General features: G+C 46.1%; 1 protein-coding gene across 3 annotated transcripts in view; it reads left to right on the top strand.

The window, feature by feature from the left end:
- EXOC6B (exocyst complex component 6B) overlaps positions 1 to 21,515 on the top strand; it is a 625,057-nt gene extending 603,542 nt beyond the window's left edge. For 2 of the 3 annotated variants that reach the window (XM_044261370.1, XM_044261368.1), the window contains 3 exons: positions 13,734 to 13,846; positions 14,966 to 14,977; positions 18,024 to 21,515. In XM_044261370.1, coding sequence (XP_044117305.1) covers positions 13,734 to 13,846; positions 14,966 to 14,977; positions 18,024 to 18,150 — 252 coding nt within the window. In that variant the 3' untranslated portion in view covers positions 18,151 to 21,515. The remainder of the gene's footprint in view (positions 1 to 13,733; positions 13,847 to 14,965; positions 14,978 to 18,023) is intronic. The other variant, XM_044261369.1, reaches the window with a different exon arrangement.
- Positions 21,516 to 22,437: the final 922 nt, after the last annotated feature.

Raw genomic sequence — 22,437 nt, 5'->3', positions numbered from 1 at the left:
TATAGAGATCCAGAGAAACTCGGTGCCTCTCCCCATTCCAGTTCCTTGGCCTGTGGAAAATCCTGCAGCCTTCTTCAGATTTCTGTGAATCGCTAGAAACCTCCAGTCTTCTTTCCTGGGCTCCCATTTCCATGGCGCAGTTGTGCAGATTGCAGTGTGAAACTCAGCCTCTTTGAGTTCCCCCAAGAAATAAATAAATAACCCATCCACCCAAGCAATTGAGAACAGAGTTGATTTGACCAAAGATTAAGATTGAGGACATGGCTTGTTAAGAGAGATTTATATCCCATACTACACAGCAAACAGCTTTAGAACAGTCACTAATCAGACATCCCAGCTCTTCAAAATCATTTGGGGCCATAATACCAGTAGGAACTTCCCTCTTGGCCCTTCTTAAACATGTTGGTGAAGTCCCCTCTCTTCAGATCAGCTCCCTGCCTCTCGAGAGCCAGCAGAACAAATACCTTCCCTCTCCTTACAAAGCGAGACACAAACCCATTTTTCTGCCTTAAAAGAATTCTGATGCCAGATGTTAAGATAATAAAGTTTTTTGCCCCCTCATTACAATCGGAAGGATTTCCATGAAGCCAGTTTCTCTCTGTCTTTTCTTTAATTTAGGAGATATTAGACATGTCTTGTCTGAGAAAATTTCAGAGCACACTGCCCTCCCTGGCCTGGATCTGAAGGCGAACTTTATCTGTAAAGGACTGGATAGAGAATATTTTAGGGTTTTCAAGCCTTGGGCTGTCACAACTACTTAACTGAGCTATTAAGGCACTATACAATCCTAGATAGTATGTTAACCAATGAGCATGGCTGTGTTCCAGTAAAACTTTATTTACATAAACAAGTGGTGACTGTAGTTTTCCATCCCATGATCTAGAAGAGAGCAGATAGCAGCTTTGATGAAAACAAGGAGAGAAGGCTCGAGGCTAAAATTCAGTCTCCTTAGCTAAGCATATGACGCCATTTATCACTTGCTCGTTTGTCCTGCTTACTTCTAAGGCAGTCCCCACCTACCTGGCTCCGGCTTAGATGCCCTTCTCCTGAACTTTCTGTCCTCTCTGTTAGCGTACCTCTTAGAGGCTCCCATCATTCTGTATCTGTTACTTGTCAGCCTGGAGATATCTGATTACCCTTTCAAAAGAGTGCCTGACACATTGTTGGTACTCAGTTTATGTTTGTTAAAATCATTCCCTCTTTCTCTTTCCTCCATTTGCCCAGATTTCAGTCAGGGCTAGGGAGTTGAGGGAGATCTTGGGCAGTGAACAGGAAGGGACCAGTAATCAATTCCATGCTCCTCTCTCTTGATCTGCCTTCAGCTGTTGATAGGAGCTGTTCTGATTCCATCACCAGAAGGAGAAACCAGATTGAGTGGCCTATCTGGGGTCACATCGACAGTCAGGGAACCCCCAGCCTGAGGCTCTTTTTTGCTGTGTTAACCTGCCTCCTAAAAGGCACCTGTGAATCAGTGATTATGAAAAATACTTTATAATGTTGCAATTGGTTTCATCCGGTCCAAGGCAGGGAACAGACAAATGAAACTGCCTGGCTTAGTGTTCTGTATGTTCCTATTCTCTTGAGTAAGTTTACTCTGATATAGTGGCCATGTTCTGAAGAGGTAGTGTATTGAGAATTTTGTCAGTGAGATTATATGTTAAATGTCTCATGGACTTGTTTTGTAGTCTCTCCTCTTTAACCTGAGTAATTCTTATGGGATATATATAAAGTACAAATTCAGGGTTTTGTACAGAAAGTTTACTTCACAGACACACCTGCTTTGGGAGCACAATTCTCTACAAGACTCAGTGTGCCTGTTCAAGAGAAAACATGTAAAGAAAAGCACCCCCAGGGGAAAGAGGTGCGGCCGTCGTCAGTGTGTCTTTGTAACTGTGTCTGTCTGTGTGTACCTTAGCTCCTACGATCCTTTACTCCCGTGGAATCTTTGCAGACATTCTAGAAAGAGGAGGCTCTCCCTAATGTGGGGTAGGCCCCACACTGCCCACTAGGAGCCAACCCACATGTCACTTTGGAGCCAAACAGCTGCCCAGTTCCCATTTGGTAGTCCTGGGGGTTCTCCTCTGGAACCTCGGAACCACATATCCAGGGCTGGGTCCTCACTCACGTGTGACAGGAATTCTCTCTCCTGTTTGATGTTTCCTTCTTCCTCATTCAGCCACCCTTCTAGTGCTGGTCAAGAGGGCCTTGGGTTTGGTCCGCCGGAAAGTTTCCTGTGCAAAACACACATTACAAGCCTGTCACACCATCTAGCCAATATCGTACCTACAAAATATTAGTTCCCCTATTTGAATTCCATGTAACGTGTCTCTGCTAGGAATCTAGCCCTATGCTCGTCCACACCGTGGAGCAGTCAGAAGGAGAAAACATGATCCCCGTCCTTGGCGAGCTCCCCATCTACATGGGATGAGGCTCAGATCACAAAATTAGAAAGTAAGGCAAAAAATATGTAAGCTCTCTTCCCCAAGAGTAGGCACGATGTGAATTGGTGTGGGTGACAAGCACTAGTCCAGTAGCGGGAACAGGCAGGGCACTCTTCTCCAGTCTGTCTCTACTTTCTGAGTTCTTCAGGCAGTCCTTTCTGCCTGTGCGATCACAGGGACACCCTCAGAATTGTTTGCTTAAATATTAATCTATAATTCTTACTTGAAGATTTCCTTCTATTCCTTTACCCATGCATAACTCATCCATTTGAAATACTTGTACACTTTCTGCTAGAGAAGCATGTATGTTGGTACGCACATCTCATTCCAAAAACCTTTTCTGGAAGTTGGCATTTGTTCTGCTATAATGATGCTATCTGTGCTCTATCCAGTTAACTCACCCTGTGGCCTTGGACTAGTTTTTACTTTGAGTCATTTGGATTTTTCTAGTATTTCTCAGTTACCCTGCAAAAAAGAAAGTCTGTTTAGAAGTTTGACTTAGCTCCAGCCAAGAACCCAACCCAGAGCCTGGATCAGGGAGGACATTTTTTTCTTCTTCTTTTTTTTTTTTCTTTTTTAGAGAGAGAGCCTGCATGTGTGCTCACACATGCATGGGGAAAGGGGGAGGGAAAAGAGAGAATCTTCAGCAGGCTCCACACCCAGCATGGAGACTGAGCTCACGACCCTGAAATCATTATCTGAGCCGAAATCCACAGTTGAATGCTCAACTGACTGAGCCACCCCAGGCATCCCTGGACCAATGAGGATTTTTAAAAATAAACAGCTGTGGCATCTTGGGGAGTGTAAGCTATTAAGCCATCTCTACCTCATGTTTATCCCATGATTTTCAGCAACTTGCCTCTCCTTTCCAGGTCTTGGTCCTCCCCACCACATCCCCCAAGAAATCACAATTTTAATTTGAATCCTATGAAACCCTAGGAGTGTTCTGAAATAAATAAGAAATATAGTACAGACAACTTCAGAACTGCCAAAGCTCTAATTAAAAGTCATATTGAGGGACGCCTGGATGACTCAGTCAGTTCGGCGTCTGCCTTCAGCTTGGGTCCTGATTCCAGGGTGGATCAAGTCCGCATCAGGCTCCCTACTCTGCCGAGAGTGTGCTTCTCCGTCTGCCTGCTGCTCTCCCTACTTGTGCTCACTCTCACTCTCTCTCTCTCTTGCGCTCTCTTTCTGACAAATATATAAATAAAATCTTTTAAAAAATAAATAAATAAAAGTTAAATAGATTAGAAGTCAGACAGGAGACAAAAAGAGAGAAAGAGGGAGAGTCCATTATAGGAGCTGCTTGGTATAACATGATTCAAATGTCTTTCCTTGTCCTATCCTTTCCCACTTGGACATATTTTTGTATAATAATCAGTAATGATGTAATTTCCAGTTTTTGTTAACCTATGTAGCTTATAAAGTGTCACATCAACTACTACACTACTTGAGTTTTCCTCTTCTGATAAATAACATGGGCAGATAACTCTGTTTGCAGTCAAAGCATCATTAGTGATCAGTTGAGTGCTTTTGATTGAAGTAGCCACATTATTTATCAGTATGTCCTACTCGGTGAGTACTGAAAACTCTCCTGTGCCACCAGTTTAATAATGAAATGCCCCCAAACATAATGTCTGGCCTGTTCCTTAAAAAATGACTTACCTGGGTTTACAAAAATAGCATTTATATGAATACATCAAGAATATGATCATTAATAAGAAATTAGCACTTAGGGAGAAAGTTCTAGGACACATCATTATGTGAAAAAATCAAAGCACAGAAGAGTATCTATGGTATGTTATCCTTCAAGTGAGAAAGAAAAGGATATAAGAAAATGCCCATGTACATTCTCATTTATACAAAAGTAATAAAAGGATAAACCAGAAGCGAAACTGGGTACATGCAATGGGTGGCTAGGAAAGATCTATAAAGAAGTGGAGAAACTAGAACAGGTTAGTTGGGATGAGGAGGGAGCGATTCTTCTGCGTACAATTTTATATGGCTCTGACTCATTCCCCCAAATAAATAAATAATAAAAGTCAACCGGAATGTGGGAGGAATCCAAAATGGAACACAAGCAGTGAAAAATGAGTCTTACTGAATTATGAAAGAATAATATAACCACACTGAAAGGAATAAGGAAGAAAAGAACTAACCCAAGTAATTTAAAAACCAGTATTTTGAGTGGAAATTATAAGCCTAAAGGCAAAAAGAAAAAAAAATAGTACACTCTAGTTAGTAAATTTGCTTCTCACAGGAGCATGGATTAGCAATTCTAAAATTTGTGCTAGGATTGAACAAATAAGTAAAATATATTCTAGATAATGAGAGCCAGGTTTCTCACTGTCAGAGAAAGAAGTAATAAAGGAGGAAAGAGGGAAAGGCTAGCATGAACCCCGTCGTGCTGGGACTGCAATTGGAGACATCAGATAGGAACTCATGATTTTAATACAGATACATAAATAGTTACAGAAATAAATATAGATGATAGGCAAGTTAGTAAACACACAGAGATCTCTTAGCTCTGTCCACTGAGATGCCCTCAAAGCAGTAACACCTCAGTAGAAATGAGCATGCTAATTGCCCAGATCTTGGCTTCTAAAAACCATTCTTCGTTAAAAGAAACCAGAGCTTTTTGGAAAAGTGATTGAATACAGAGCAGGGGCAGGGAAGGTACAAGATGAGCTGGCAATGTCTTAGTGCCAGAAAGTAAGCAAGTGTCCAGAAAAAGGTAGGACTGGCTGAAAATACACTGGGGAATGAATCTGCAGGAATTCCTACTGACCAAAACTGGAACAATTTGAAAAACAAAATATGAATAATGATCATAGTAAGATTATAACCTGGGAAATAAAATAAATATTCATGAGGTAATGCTGATATAAATACTTGGACCAATAAATAAATGGAGGTGAAAGGACAGTACTTTTCCTCACAGAAGAATTCCAGTTAATAACTACCAAAGGAATGAGAGAACTAGTTAACCACCACCGTCAATATTGTTGCAGGCAGGATCTGGCAATGGATATTAAAGTTGGTGGACAAAAGTTGGAGGGGAAACAGGATATTTGCATAGCCTCAAAGTAGAGCTCCCTCCAGGAGTATATTAATTCCAAAGGTGAAAATAGTAACTTTGCTGTGGATCTGATGTTGACGCATTGAACAGGGCATGATATCACTTCTGTAGTATTCTTGCAAGAAAATGCATAACTTCAACACTAATGACATTTTGGATTGTGTAATTCATTGTCATGAGGGCTGTCCTGAGCATTGTAGGATGTTTAACAGTATCCCTGGCTTCTGCCCACTAGAAGCAGCATCACCACCAACACCCCCTCTACCCCCAGACTCGTTACAACCAAAAATGTCTCCAAGCATCGCCAGATGTCCCTTTGGAAGTAAGCTCCCCCTTGGCTAAGAACTACTGATTCAGTCTAGCCATAGAAAATATTGGGTAGACCTAAATTGAGGGACAGTCTATAAAATAAAAGACCAAAGATACACTGTTCATAAGTATCAAGGTCTTGAGAGATTAGAAGAGGAACTGTGACAGATTGGAAGAGACAAAGGAGACATGACGAATAAGTTCAAGGCGGGATCCCAGAATGGATCAGAAAAAGGACATTAGTGGAAAATCTAGTGAAAGCAGAATAGTCGTAGTTTAGATACTAGTATTGTGCCAATGTTAATTTCTTGGTTCTGATCATTATACCATGGCAATGGTAAACATTGAGAGGTGAACGGTACAGAGGGACTATGTATCTAAACTATTTTTGCAACTTTTACATAAGCCTAAAATTATTTCAAAAGAAAAATTAATAAAATTAATAAAATGCAAGCACTTTTCCATATTGAACTCTATGACCGTGATATAAGTCTAACTGGGATTTAATATCACTGAGATGATTCCCACCACCTCTAGGGCATTAAACTTGAAGCACATGGAGTGAGAGAGAGAGAGAGAGAAAGAGAGTGAGTGAGTGAGTTGTGGTTTACACCACAATTTGTTTAAATTTTGTCCTAAATTTAAATTTTAACTTTTGTGATAAGTAAAAATTTTGCAAAATGTTCAGTTGATAGTTCAAAAGGAGTAATAGTCAGTATGTCATGTAATATAGCATTTCACTGATTTGGCTTGGATTACAGTTATTCTTGCTTTTCTTTTATTCTCCTCTATGAAGGTAAACCATTTACTTTACTGGCACTTGGAAGGCCCAGTCCTGTTCTTTGCACATGGTGGATGCTTTAAAAATATTTGCCGCATTTCATGGGCTTGCATTTTCATTGAGAACATCTGAGACAAGCAAATGTGTTTTGTTATTACTGTTTCAAATCCTTTGAATAAATGTTAGAAGAGGTTACTTCATGTGAACTTTTTAAATGTTAGTAGGTTTTAATTTTTATACTTTTAAGAACTATAGGGGCACCTGGATGGCTCAGTCAGGAGAGCATACAACTCTTGATCCTGGGATTGTAAATTTGAGCCCCATGCTGGATATAGAGATTGCTTAAAAATATTTTTTTTAAAAAAAAGGGGGAAAAAACCCTCTTAAATATAAATAGAATGAGCATAGTGCAGCCCAAAAGTGTGGTTCTGTAAATCCTATCAGAAGACATCCCATGCGGAATCGGGAATTGTAACAGTGTTCTAATGCAGAAGTAAAAACTCCCCAAAAGCCAACTACAGAGAAACGCTAATGAGGATACCTGATAGTGAGCAAAGTGAACTACCCTTGTGGTTGTGTTAACAAGTTTCCCAGCCCAGCCAGGCTTGCTAGGTAGGCCTCACCAGCCAAAGCAGACCCTTGGCTCTGGCCCTTCTTGACCAGCCCAGCACACAGAAGTCGTGCATACACTGATCATCTCTCATAAACTTCTGTCCTGAGTACTCCTTGGTACACACAGGTCACTTAACTCTGTTCCAGGCACACAAGCTTCCCTGAACTCTTGGCTAAAAGTCACAGCCTAAACCCGAAACATAGGGTGGACGGAATACTGGAGGTACAGAAGGCATTCCGGTAGTCACGATGCAGGTTTAGATAACACCGAGAGGTACCATGAAAGGCGAAAGCATGACCTAAGCCATTCCCTTTTAGTCTTTGTGGTAGGGGCAACACCTCCTGGTGGTGCTAGTATTTGGAATATCTTCCATTTATGGCCATAGGAGTGGGTTCCCATTTGTGATAGTGACGTCAGATGTTCTTTTTACATGTTTCTTAAGATCCAAATGTGAAGCGATAAGAAAAAAAAATGTTAAGTAGATAAGAACACAAAGCATGAGGATATGGTAAAAGTTGCAAGGTGATGTTCAAATCATAAAGATTGTGGAAGTGATCTTAACTTCAGTCTTCCACCCCGACCCCCCTTTCTTCTCCATCTACCACCTACTTCTGAACATCAAGAGGTAAGAGTTATTAAAGTGCATATATAATGGGCTACTTTCTATGAAAGAAAGAAAAAGAAATAAGAGAGCATGGGTGCCTCTGCCTTTCTTCACAAATAGAAGCGTAAGGAGGACAAATCCAAAACCAAGGGAGTTGGTTACCTGTGAGCCATGGAAGGGATCGGGGTAAAAGAGATACTGCAAGGGAGGGAACAACGCTTCTCTGAGTTGGCTTTTGGAAGCATGTTAATGTCCTGCATATTTAAAAAATTAACAAGGGTGGGAGGGAGGAGCCTAAAACTAAAAGCAAGTGGACACAAATGAACCCATTTATTTAGCTGAATACCATAACTACACTGAAGGGAGAATTAAGAATGAGCCCAAGTGACTTAGAAACATGGTGTTGGATTGTACACTCAGTCTTAAGTTGGGAGGGAAAAATTGTGCATTTTTTCCTGTAGTGGCCTATACAAATAGTTCTGAACCTATTTAGATATTTTCCAGGCCTGAATAAATTAGTAATTGAGATGATGTTCTTGAGAGCCAGGATATCCGCTGTGGAAGAAAGCATGCGCAAATACAGAATGGAGGAAGGCAAGAAAGAACTCTGGGAGAATGATTAGAATTGGAGGTGTTGCTATAAACTCGTCCTTTCCAAAGCATGAATGTGTACATGTTTACACCCATGTACAACACGTGTATGTGCATGTGCTCACATATGTATGTGTATGTTTACATGCATGTGTTTCCTAGCACTGTGCACTGAAAGGGCTTAACTTCCCACGGTTTGCCCCCCAGTAGCAATTAACAAAGATGCTCCAGGAGCAATGGCCACACCTAGCCCCCAAATCCTGGTCTCTATAACATTACCACTAAAAGAAATCAGAGCTCCTCAGAGAAATGGCTGGGGCATGGTCAATGCAAGACAAGCCTGAAACACCTTATTATGTCAGAAAGGAAGCGTGACCTCAGAAAGTATATGGGCTCCATCTCAAAGGGGTTCCCACTTGTCAAATCAGGGACAATTTGAGCACCAAAATAATGAATTAGGTATAGTAATGACTATAAGCCATTGAGAAAATGGGAGCCGATGAGTCTATGCCATAAATAAATACGTAAGTTAATGGGGGGAGAAATGCTGAGTGACAAGTGATAAATGTGCAAGGAAGAGTGGAGCTGGAATGCCATCTGTTTGCAACCATGACAGTGAAGCTGAAGCCGAGGAGAATCTTCAGTGGACGCTAAAGCTGAGGGGAAATTTTAATCAGGAGCTGTATATTCGCATGGTCTTAAACTGTCTTCAGTTGCTTACTAGTTGCAAAGGAAAACACAAAACCTTGTCAGGGAGAGATCAGACGACATCTTGACAGAGTGCTCAAAATTAATACCACCAAGGAGAGACAAATAAACAGTGTACACCTCCAGACAGGGTTCCTCTGAGGAGTACACAGCAGCACTGAGGTAGAATTCCGGCCAGAAGGGCAGGTCTTAAATCTAAGTATGAGAAAGCACTAGAAAAAAACAAAACTGAGTGGAGAAAAAGGTGGCAGGGGACTCTGTTCTTCAAAAATGTCAATATAAGAAAGGCTGTGGAAAGAGTCCAGATTAAAGGAGACTCAACAGAAGACAATTAAATGTAATACCACGTCCTAAGCGATATGATATATTGGAGCAAAACTCAAGCCAAAGTCTATATACAGGACATTAGTGGCTCAATTTCTGAAATTAGAATATGGACCATGTCAGTATTAAATTCTCTGCAGTTGGAAACTACTATGGTTATGCAAGAGAATATCCCTGATACTTGGGAATGCTGAAGTACTTGGGAATAGAGGGCCATGGTACACTCAAGTTCCTCTCAAGCGACTCAGAAAAGGAAGCTCTCGTGTGCCCATGTGTGTAAAGAGAGAAAGAGCGCACGAAGGCTGGAGCATATGGTGTGAAATGTTGGTGATGGGTGTGGGAGGAAGGCATACGATGTTCTTTATTCTCTGCTTATTCTTGCAACCTTGGGATAAGTTTGAAATTAGTTCCAAACGAAAAATCTTAGAAATTAAGAAGAATGAGCTCACTAGTGGTGACCAAATGTTTTGCATCCCTGCGAGAGTCTTCACTGAGCCATAACAGGGCCATTGTATGTGGAGGTCCCGGCTCGGAGAAGCGGACTCACCATTGCGAGTCGGTATGGAATCGGTGCTGATGATCCGTGCTGGCCTGCGGGTCTCCTGGCCTCCTAACACTGTTCTGTGGAATCCAGCGGAACCGTGCTCCATGCTGCTGACTTGGTTGAGTGCTCCCCAGACTCTAGTAGTCTATGTCCATCTCTCTCAAGGGCAGCCAGAAGATCTGGGCACCAGCCCCTGTAGGGACCACGGAAAGCAACACAGACCCAGACTGTGATCAACAGGCTTGGACTTGTTGAGCTTAATAGATCTGTGTAGTTTTCGTGCCCAGAATGGGATTAAGTTTTTAAGTTCATCATCCCAGAGCTTTTAGGCTCGATACTGGCATTGAGAGACTTGGGCAGGAAGATAAAAATAGAAAACCAAGGAGCTAAATCATGAACCTCCCTCCACACCCCACTGGTGATTTACCCAGTTGTGAGCAGCCAGAAGGACATGGCATTCTTTGCGATAAATCAGAAAATACGCATACCACTTAATTCCATCACAGAAATTAGGAATCGTTAATAGAGAAGGTAGTTTCATCAAATGCGCGCATGTGGGTGCACACCTGAAAATACCTAGAATAACTTTTAGGAAATTGGGTTTTCCGAATCTTCCAATTCAACTTGTTATTCATCTTTTTTTTTTTTTTTTTTTTTGTATTCACTCCCTGCTGGGCAAATAGTAACAGGCTCCCCCAGGTTTTTCACCTTTTTCCGAGAAGAAATTTTAATTAAAAGGATGCTATCTTTTTTCATAATTTTTTCCTGGGATTTGAGGGAAAGGCATAATTGTGTTTGTAAAGCACAGTAGTGGGAGGACTGCACAGAACCAAGGACACCCCGAGTGTCTCTCGCACTCTTAGGAACAGGGAAAGAGAACTGTCTCACGTGGTCTTTGGTCACTACAGCACAGAACCACCACAGTGAGAATGGGAAGTCAGGGAAAATTCTCTCCTCAAGCAGAGCTCTGTTAGGCCTTGGGGGCAGTGAAAGGAAGTGGTAGAAGGCCTTTTACTTGCCAACTAAAATAGGCCTGACCTGAAAGAGGCCTGAGACGGCCCTTTGGGGCCAGGCCAGCCTAGACCAACCGACATGTCTGCTCTCTCCCCGTCTCCTCTCATCTGTCACGCCCCTTTCTTGGCTGAAGGGATAGGGGCTTTTCTCAGTTTTAGGCTCAGGATGTCAGCCAATTCCTGTCCTGCCTGAGGAGGTTTATAACAACTATTCTAAAAGAATGGTTGGAAGAGGAGGCTTGGCCAAGCAGGGCAAGGCCCACAGTGCCTGTTTGCCCAGCTGCACAGTGAAGACAGACAGGGGAGGAAGGTGTGCCTGGAGCCCAGGCTCTGGCATTGGATTTGACTCTAGGCCTCTCTGGTCTTTGTTCTGCACAGAGAGATGGCCACCCACTCATCTCCGTCAGCAGTTACCGCTTGGAAAGGGAGAAGCAGGGACATGTCTTGAGTCCCAAAAGCCTTTACATGTATCTCATTACCAAAAAGATTACTTAGGGGCCCTCCCCCTATGCAGCAAAGTGAGAACGGGACTTTACCCCATCTGGAAGCTTACAGAGGGCAGCAACGGTTTCCCTTTCGTCACAACTGCCTTTGAAATGCACCGATTTCTTTATTAGTTTTACTCAGGTACAGTTTTCAAGTATTTTGTTAGAGTGATAACCTGAAGCTAAATCCAGCTGGGAAACCAAAGCCTTTGACAAAATTCTTTTAAGTTTCTCTAAGTCGGGCTCTCCCCCAGACTCAGAGCTCAGTCTACCCTCAGAGTGCTCTCATTATCTTCTTAGACCCATCTAGTTCTTGGCACTCCTAACTCCATGGCATTCTTCTCAGACACTCCCGAAAGTGCCAGGCTCTGTGCCCTCAAGCATGGATTTAAGCCCATTTTTGAGTCCTGACCTACGGTGGCCCTTGTTTTCATCTACTCAGCCAGTGTCCACACAGATGCAACAAAGATGGCCTCATGTAATGCGACGCGATCCGTTCATTCTTTAGTTCCGTGTTTCTGTGTTGTTTCCGTGTCCTGTTTACATACTAGAGGCATGTGTATATGTCGATGTATAGAGAAAAAACTCAGTTCTTTGCTTTCTACGTAGGGAAAAACTCCGTTCTTCCCTACTGTATTTCTCCCCCAAGTGTCCTTTATTACCCACATGAAACATTTCATTTCTGACACTTCTGGTCACCAAATGCGTGGACATTTTTCCCCACATCAAGCAGTTCCCTGCGACACCAGCTGGATGTCCTACAATTTGACTCAATTCTGACACTGTTTACATGCAGACAGCGTCTGCTCACACAGGTTGAGGGCTCAGTTCCACAAGACCGTCCCCGCAGTTGAGACACCAGCCACCTGCCTATCCACCTGGGCTTCTGACCACCTGTTGCAGATGGAGGTTCCCTGACCCCTCCTCAGGTTTGCTGAATTGCTGGAACAGCTCCCAGAAGTCAGGAAACATCTTACTTACTAGATCACAGGTTTATTGGAAAAGGCCATAACTCAGGAACCAGGTGGAAGAGATGCGTGGGGCAAGGTCTGGGGAAAAGGGTGTGAAGGAGCTCCCGTGCTCTCTCCAGGCACAGCACTCTCCAAATTTCCATGCGTTCGCCAACCCGGAAGCTCTCCAAACCCTGTACTTCAGGGATTTTATGGAAATGTCACCACATGGGCACGATGAATTGTGAACCCTGTTTTCAGCTTTTCTCCCTTCTCAAGAGAATGGGTGGTGGGACCGAAAATTCCAAGCTTCTAATCATGGCTTGATCTTTCCAACCCGTATCCGGGTTCCCACCCAGGATCACCTCATTAGAACAAAAGACACTCCCGCCACCCAGGAAATCACACTCTTTTTGAGGAGATAGGTATCAAGAACAGGGGTCATAGGCCAATATTAGGACAAGAGATGTTCCTAGTATTCTTATCACTTGGGAAATTACGAGGGTTTGTAATTTTGTTTGCTGGTAATGAGGGCCAGAGACCAAGATATGTATTTTCTCAGTGTATCTCAGGGTATCCATTGAGCAACTTGGGCAAAGTCAATGCAGCAAGTCAGGAAACTGGTTCTTTTTTTTTTTTTTTTTCCCCAAGATTTTATTTATTTATTTGACAGAGAGAGATCACAAGTAGGTAGAGAGGCAGGCAGAGAGAGGAAGGGAAGCAGGCTCCCTGCTGAGCAGAGAGCCTGATGCAGTGCTCAATCCCAGGCCCCTGGGATCATGACCTGAGCCGAAAGCAGAGGCTTTTAACCCACTGAGCCAGCCAGGCGCCCCCTGGTTCTTGAACCCACCCACACCTTTTAACCTCAAAACTTGTACAGTGTGTATGTGCCACGGACTGTACCCATCTTCATTTGTTCATTATTGAATTCTGAGCTTCTAGAGTGGTGCCTGGCACAGGGGAGGCATTTGACAAGTATTTATTAAATGAATAAGTGACCAGTTTTATGACAGTCTCAGGCCTGCCCCTGAGAGCTAAATGCTGAGCCCATAGTCTTAGCAGCATCACAACGATCACAACGCTTATGGCCGAGACGACTCGGCCTTCTTCTGATGACTCACTGATTTCTGTAGTTGCATGAACAATCTTCAGCCATTCTTTCTCTTACTACATTTTTATTTTTGTTTTTCAGATTTACCGTTAGCTGGTAGTAGAGGATGTTAGGGGTTTTCTAAAGTCCTGGTTTGTCTTGTCTGATTAATCCCTGGGGTGGGGTTTCAATATTTTACAGCTTTTGGATCTCTTCATCCAGTGGGACTGGTCGACCTACCTTGCTGACTATGGTCAGCCCAACTGCAAGTACTTGCGAGTGAACCCAGTGACAGCTCTGACCCTGCTTGAGAAGTGAGTACACAGTCTGGTGGTCTCTGTTGGGAGATGGGGAAAGGGCATGGGAATCAGTGTCAGGGATAATTTCCTCTTGGCCAGTACCTTCCAAACACAGCAGAGAGGCCTGTTCTTGGAATTGCCGTAAGTGCTACCCATAGTCTCCGCTATTGGATTGGGCAAGCTGTCCTTCCTCTTGTAGCCTCTTAGCTCCTGAGCCCCAACAAGCTGAGGCCAAGTATGGGTCAGGTGGACTCTGACAAGCCCTTGGAGCTGAATGGGGCAACATCTCTTTAGCTGAAGATGACAAGAGAAAAAAGGAAGATGCCGTAAGGTTGGGTTCAGGCCACCTGGTGAACAGAGTGAGACTGGCCCCAATCATCTGGGGACAATGGACAGAAGAGCCCCCATGAAAGATGGCTTCTGTGGTTTCTAGCAGAGAAGTTCCTGGAATGCCTGAAACCTTCAGCAGCACCATCCCCATTCAGCCCCCCACCCCACCCCCAAACTTCCTGCCAGATTGAGCCTTGTTGTACCGACTGTCCCAAGAAAGCTGTTGGACACGGTGTCTCATTCTTGCTCTGGGCAGTCACTGGCCAACAGAGGTGCTCCCACTGAGATTGGGTTAGACAGCTCCAGATCGTCTCATGGTTAACCAGTACACCACCCAGATGCTGGAATCTGTTATGCAGCCTAGCTCTGGCTTTTCCTAACCTAGTTGAGAGCTGGCAGGCCAGAGACCAGGATACACGTAAAAGGGGGGGTTTTTATTGTCATCACTCTAGTTAAGTGCAAGCTTCTTTGAAGCTTCTTAGAAGAGTACCCCACATCTAAGCAATACAGCAAGTACATATGTGACCATATGTGAACTTGGGTACATGGGACCAGCAGCTAGGAGGTCAGAGTGCAGCCGTAAGCAGAGGAAAGGCTAAGGTACGTCCTGTCCTCCCTACTGTGCAGTTAGAAGAGTGGGAAGGGGAGGAGTGGAAAGTAAGCAAGAACAGGAGGCAGAGGAAAGTGTTTGGAGCCAAGAAACCAAGAGCCCAGGGTGCAGCTTTCGCCAGACCAAGACAGACTGATGTTTCCATTTTAACTTTGTTTCCCATGATTCTCTCTCCTGATGACCTTCCTCCCTAGGATATCTAGAGAGTAAGTATATTATTCACTTGGGCCTTTTCCATCACTTTGAGGCAAGTCCTTCTGGTTTCCTCACTGACACTAACGACTACACTAAATCCTTACCTTCTGACTTTTCTCCCCCCTGACATACTAATCTACTAAACTAGTCTGGTGCCAACTGGCTGGCTGTTTCCTCTGTCCTCGGTCCTTAGAGTGACCCTTGGCATACCAATCCCTATGGGGCTGGAGGTGGTGGCAGGGATTTTCTTTCCCCCATTGGTGCCAGGGAAAAGCTTGTTCCCACTCAGCTTCCTGGCACGCTCCACACTCTTTGCTAGTGCAAAGCTTGAAACTCGGCCCTGACAGAAGGGAGCTGCTCAGCAGTCTCCCCTTCTCCGCCACCTCCTGGTGGTGAAGCCCATGGCATTAAGCTCTGGAACCTACGTCTCCTGGCGAAAACTTTTTATTAGAGGCAAGGCCTAATCCCAGCTGAAATGAGGGACATTTGGGCCCTCCAGGTGGTGTTTAATGTTGTATTCACTCTGTGTCCAAATGGGCTGTGGGATTCCCTTCCATTTCCTTCTCTCAACAGTCCTTTGCTTGTCTCTTCCTAAGAATCTCTAGATCTAAGAGGCATTGTCTCTTCCACTTTCTGTGGATCAGCAATGGACTGGAACAGTCAGCCTCTCCGTGGATTCTGGAGACCTGACAGTAACAGACCCTGACAGCAGGGTTTAAAAGCTTCCTCCCAAACCCAGGAGGGCCAAAGGCCACCCGGATCCCCAAAATCCCTACTTCACAGCCTCATAGGAATCAGCCCCTTTACCTGACCCTTTCCTGCTTTCGCCCCAGCCAGATCTACCACCAGAGCTTGACTATCTCTCCTTTTCAACATGCCGAGGACATTCAGGAAACAGAAGAGGCACCTGTGTCATTGAGAGGTGGCCCTAGCCAAAGTAGATCAGGATCCCAGGCTTACAGAATGGAAGGGAAGGGGAAGAGGGCCCCCCACTTTGGTTTGGGTTCTTCCCAGGGCACAAACCAGCATGCTGTCATCAGCCGTCAAGGCACTTGAGTTTATCTTTGGAGTAATCCCAACTCTGGGCCTTAATTGCCGAGAACTCCTAGCCTCTGAGGCTCAGGGACTACCTTCTTCTTCCCTTTCTCCTACCTTATTGGAGAGCTTCTTTTATGAGAGCTGAAAGCCAACTCCGGCTCCCCATCTCTGGGCAGCTTCAAGGAGTCATGAAATTCATGATCACAAAGGACATTAAAATGAACGCCCTATACATGTAGGGAGTGTTTTTCTGCTTCCTTCCTTCCTTTCTTCCTTTCTTCCTTCCTTGTTTTGGATTGTTTTTCTTTAGATTCATAGCATATTCAGCAAAGGAAATGGAATCCTTCTCTGGGATAAATAATCTAAAGTCAGGCCAGTTCCACAGACATAATTGTCCAGTCCATGCATAAGGGACCAAATACAGTAATCATCAGAGCCTGAGGACCATGTGCTTTCTTTTCAACCAGCCTCTGTCACCTCTTCTTCCTCCCCTCCAAGCTCAGTCCTGTACAGGTGGGTGGTTGTACCTTATACTCAGTGTTCTGAGTTTACTTGAATAATTCCAGTCTGAAGACCCATAAGCTTAGATCTGTGAAAGAAGACGCAACTCATGGTGGCTCTCAGTGTTGGCCCCAACCACACAGCTTTGGTGCTCATCAGAATCTCCCAGCCTCATGAATGTAACTGCCCTTGTGGCATCTCTAGCTTTAACCCATTGGCCTCACATCTGCCCCTCTGAACAAAGAACACCACACAGGGGGAAAAAAAAAGGTGGGGGGGACCAGGATTGGCCAAAGGCCCCTGGGAAGTATGCCTGGCCATAGATTACCAGGCTTATCAGTTTCCTTCCCCTCCTTCGGACCTGTCTACATACAGCCCAGGGAGCTGTGAAGCCAGAAAGCCAGCCCAGATCCTGGGGGATGGTGGTGAAGATCGCCTGTGCCTACCCCAGGGCGAAATTGGTCTGGGCAGTGTTCTTAATTCTCTGACACCAGAACTAGCAGTGGGCTGGAGGTCTAGTGTGCAGAGACTGAGGCCAGAGGTCATGGTCAGATGTCAGAGGTTGTGGACTCTGCAGGGATTAGCACATTCCCACGTTCTATCACAATGGCTTACCCAGACTTGGGCCTTTCTGTGACACCATAACCTGGTCATGACTTTACCTATGCTTCCTGGTTAGGTCTTTCCATCTGGCCACAACCATTGGCCAGAACTGCCCATGGTTTGCCCTCTAGGAATATGCCATCTCTGGAGCTTTGGCGGGACCCAGTAATAGAAAGCTCTGCGAAGGTCAAAGGTGTGAGGGTATGGACAACCCTCGGGTTCTCAGGGGCTTCTCCTGGCTGAAGTTCTGGCTCCACAAGCGAAAGGACGGTCCGTCTGCTCTCCTTCTCACAATGTGCTCAACCGCCTCGCCGTCTCTGGATCCTCACTCTGAGACAAGAGAGATCGGTCAGGCCCTTAGTTTTGTTAGGGATGGGACAGAGCAGCCACCCAGTGAAGTTTAGAAATACACAGTGGCTTTCAGTTACTCATCTCCTCTTAGAATTACTAGCTGAGAGTTTGTTCCTGCTTTCTCTTTCAAATACCAGCTCTGAGGTCGCAGCAGGATTTCACGAGCTCAGGAGATGATAAGTGGACCCTGGATCTAGATATTCTGTAAGAGCCTGTTGACCCTCAGGGCTTCAGCACGCCCAAGATTCCTATGGGAGCTGCACACCTGGAGCTTAGAAGGGAAGGAAAGAGGTGCAGTGGGGGGGTGTGGGTGATAAGGAGGTTGGCCCCTCCATCGCTGGCTTTGGACTCTCTTCCAGAGGTGACTGAGGTTGGGAGGGCAGTGGGTGCCACAGGACAGCTTCCTGAACAATAGGTTAAGTAGGGGCTTGACAATTGAAATATTCTGGACTCTCAGGTCTGGGCAGAGGTGGAGATGTGTGGAGCCATCCCACCTCCCTCCTGGTCTCCTTCCACCATTGTCTCCTCAAACACTTTGTTCTCCTTCTTTCTTCCTCTGTTTAGGATGAGGGACACCAGCCGCAAGAACAACATGTTTGCACAGTTCCGGAAAAATGAGCGAGACAAGCAGAAATTGATTGACACTGTGGCCAAGCAGCTCCGGGGACTCATCAGCAGCCACCACTCATGAAAGTTAGCCTCAGGCCTGCAGAGGCTGCTCACGTCAGCCCCAGAGGCCGGGACCCAGGCCCAGCTGGCCCTGCCTTGTGCATTCTTCTTCAAAGAGAGCAAATGTATTTTTTTAATAACCTGTGTACAGTATTCACGTAACCTTTCCCTATAGTAAAAGAGGCACAAGAAAAAGCAAGTACATGAGGTGTTGCTAGGCTGGGACTCCGGGGATGTCATACTGTACTCTGTAGTGGCCTAGAGATGGTGGTGTCACCAGTCCCAGGACGATGAACCACCTTTCATCGCTGCCCTAGAACCTTGGTCTGGGGCTCAGGAATGACACAGACGTAATGGGTCCTTGGTCCTGGGAGGTAAGGTGAGTAGGCAAAAAGATAACAAAGTATATCCTGTTCGTTCCCAGTGCCCCATTCACCACACAGGGGAGGTTGGTCCTTCCTGATGCAAGGAGAGGACCTGGAGAATGTTACTGTTTAGTGTATGAAAGGCCAGCACACATGAAGGACCAGCACACACGGTTCTGGAAGTTCGTATCTCCCCAGTCCACCAATGTTCATCAGCAGGGGGACAAGCATGGCGTGTGGCCAGAGGACAGCTTCACTCCAGTCCCCTGAGAGTGGCCATTTCTTCAGCCCAGGTCTGACCCAGTGCTTTTATTGCTGACTTTTTTGGGGCAAGATAGAGCTGAGTATACAGTGGTGATAATTGGACCCCATGACTAACCGCAGGTTGCTCCACACCAGGAAGAGTTTTATTAGCTCTTGAAAGCCAATGTGAATGGAATCAGAGCCTCGGTCCCTTCCCTGTTCATCTCATCGTCTTCTTTCAGGGTCAAGGCACTGGATTCAGAGCAGAGATCAGCAGTTACTTCCATAGATCTTCACAGAGAGTCTCAGACTTGACCTTCTTCAGTAGTGTCATTGGGTTTGGTCAGATTCTAGAAGCCTGAAAATGGACCTTCCTTAACACTTCAGTAAAACCTGAAGGTTACTGGGGAGTGCCCCTTGTGATTGAAACCAGCTCTCTGGCCACCATCTTTACAAGAAACATTATCAGCTCTGTACCGTGGCGGCAGCCGCAGCTGGACAGCATGCCTGTTGGGATGGAACCATTGTCCCCATGAAGCAGATGGGGACAGTCGTGGCTAGTAGTTTGTCGCCTTTGGCCCAGCGGTCCGTTACTAAGTCATATCCTTGATGTGAAGCTCTTCTTACTCAAGCCCAAGCCTTTTGTCCTCTCCTGAGACCCCCATAGCCATCTTTTGGCCTCATCTGAGAAAGGTTGTCTATAATCCCATCTTGTACATTCTGGAGTGTGCCAAGGGAGCCTGGACTAGCTAGTTGGGAGGCTGTGTCTGCTGTCGCAGATGGGCTCCCGACACCTGGCGCAAGGGCTTTGCTGTGAGGTCAGCCAGAGGAACCTGCACTCTAAGACTCTTTGGGAAGGTGCTCCTGTGGCTACCGGCAAACGTGTAATTGTGCATCACCAAACAATGACAAATAAGCCACACAGGCATTTCCAGCTTGGATTAGTGGGAGGAGAGACTCATCAAACAGAATTCTTCACTACCTTTGTCAGCTACTTAGCTGCTTCTGGGGAGAGCAATGCTTCCTTTTTCATTCCCCACCCCAACCCCCCCAGAATCCCATCCCAACTTGCAAACCAAGGAGAAGAGGTTACACACCACAGACATGAGCCTTCCTCAAAGTTGGAGAGGCCAGGCTGCATGGATGCTCTACAGAAGCTTTCTAAGGCTTACCTTGAGGCCTCAGTGCTTGGCCCAGGGTCTCAGGAGCAGGGTCAGGGATGAATGCTGCCACCCAGAATTGCAAAAGGCAAGGGAAAGTGGGGGGCCATGGGAATGAGATCCCGGATGCCATCACCCAAGCCCTGGGTTCGACTGAAAGAGAGCAAGAAATGATTACACTAATCTAAAGTCCTGTTGCTTAAGAAGGGCCCAACACACACTCCTTCACTGGTCTCCCGTCTGCAGCAAGATCCTTTCAGATGGATCTTGGGACATGGGACATGGGACAGAGAGAACCTTAAGCATGTCAGAGATTTTGTCTTCTCTGAGTCATCATTGCTGGGCTGGTCTCAAGCCCATACCCTGGAAAGACTGCTGTAGAGGAAAAGCAGACAGGGTAGTGGAATGGGGCTTCCTCTGCACCTCATTCACGACCTCCCTCTAAAGAAAACACTTACCCAGCTCAAGACTCTTAGGGGAGGACCCTTTGGTGGCTCTCTTTTCCTCTCGGTCTATCTTCAGTCTTCTCTGATGAAACCAACATGCTGCTACTGAGCTGTGTCTAGAGACACACTCTCATTGGGCATGGGAAGGTCAAAAAACAGGGACCGGCAATGTTCAAGTTGTTTGAATTGGCGAAGTCAGATTTTTGAGTCTGATCTCCAGGCCTCTAGCTGGACCAGGCCTTGAGAGGACTTGTGCACATGGGGCCATGCCATGCCCTTCAGACTCCTAAGACCTGGCCTCGGGCACCCAGAGATATGGAAGTGCCCCAGCAGGCCCCAGTAGCAGAGCAAGAGCAGCGGTGGCTAGAAGCCTACAGCTTGGGGTTAGTGTGACTCTTAGCCAAGTTCTTGGGGAAACCAGGTCCATGTTTCTAAAGGGACCTTCTGGGTTGGGACCCTCATAGGTTTCAGTAATAGTGTAGGCAGCTCGTATAGTTTGGACGTTCACAGGAAATCTCTTGGGACTGTGAATGAAGCTATTGGGGGGTAGAAAATGGAACCAGCGGAATCCCTGTTGACAAAAGGATTGTCCAGCTTCCAAGGAGTGCTGCCACTGTTTTCATCGCATACCAGGCCTAGTGGTCTCTTGGCCTCAAAGCCAGCCTAGCTCCATCGCATACCTGACAAGGGTCTGCTCAGCAAGCCCCAGACCCAGGGCTCTCCTATCCCCAAGATCGGCAATGGCCATGACCTCCCTCATAAAGCCTCTCCACACTCCCTGGGGCCTGCTACCCAGCGCCCCTCCCCTCGCCTTCTTCTCCCAGGACTCTGCTCCTGGCTGCTTCAACTGCCTCTTTTTCTTTTTTTTTTTTTTCTTTTTCTTTTCCTTTGCCTGCGTTCGTAATTACTTTTCACTAATGTGTTGGAAATAGCGTTTTTATTTTGCACAAATAGTTACACATTTATGGAGGAAATTTAGGAGAGTCCATTTTTAACTCTAAAGGGAACTTTTTTTTTTTTTCTTGAAGACTCACTCCTAAAGCTACCAATGCAGACAGGCCTCGCGGTTCTTGGGAGCCTCCCCTGTGGAAAGAGCATGTTGATCCCTCCTGTACATTTTTCTGTCTTAACTGCTATTAAACAAGGGAGCCTATGTACCTGTTTCAAAAGCCACAGTGTTGTCTCATGGTTTTTTGGTTCTTCCGCCCCTCTCGCACCTTGCAGCTGCGGTGGGTGATCCGGAGGGCAGCCGTCGCACCCCCTAGACGGGACTGAGGACTAGAGCAGGCAAAGGCCCACTGGGAGGAGGAAGCCTACCTGTTGCGCAAGGCAAGGAGCCCTTGGAAACATCCCAAACCTCTGGGTTGGGTTTCCCGCCGATCCAGTTAACACGGGTATCCTCGCCATCGAGGGGAGCGCTGGTCTGGGCAGCCTGAGCCCTCCTGTGGCTTGAAAAGCAGCCCTTGCTGCAAAAGGTCTCCTGGTCCAAACAGAAGGAGGATGTAGCATTCTCCAGAATAAAGCCAAGTGGGGGAAGGGGAGAAACGAGCCTGTTTTAGAGCCCCTTGCGGGGAGGGGATGAGCCTCAGGGCCTAATGCCAGAGCAGGTGTGGTTGGGCAAGACAGTGTGGAGGCAGCTGGATGTTCACTAGCTGGGCCTTGAAGCAGTTCAGTTCAGATTGTGTTAAGCTGTGGGAGGGTCGCAGGGGCAGACCACACAGAGTGAAAAGTTGGCCGGTGTCTGGAGGATAAGTGCAGAGCCCGGGGGTCGGGGGTGGGGGGCACACTCCGAACCACGGGGCATAAGGCCAGAAATGGGATAACAGCAGCGGCTGCGCTTGCCCCCTTGGGACAAGCGCCTGTTCGTGAACCTGATACAAGCCCTTCAAATCAGCCAACTGCCTGGCTCAGAGTAGAGCCGGTCCTCCAGGGGGCATCTCCTCACCACCACCACCTAGAACATTCTCTGCCATCTCTGGTGCCAAAACTTCTACTAGCATTCAGGAGTTCTTAACCCCGGGTTGGTGACCCCTTGGACCGTGTGTGTGGGAGTGTCCATGGTCACGTGGATGCCCCAGCACGCATTCACCCAGTT

Source organism: Neovison vison, chromosome 8, assembly GCF_020171115.1.
Source record: "Neovison vison isolate M4711 chromosome 8, ASM_NN_V1, whole genome shotgun sequence".
In the NCBI taxonomy this organism is placed as follows: Eukaryota; Metazoa; Chordata; class Mammalia; order Carnivora; family Mustelidae; genus Neogale; species Neogale vison.
Note: the sequence above shows the minus strand (reverse complement) of the source record. Positions and strands in the feature narration are given on the sequence as shown.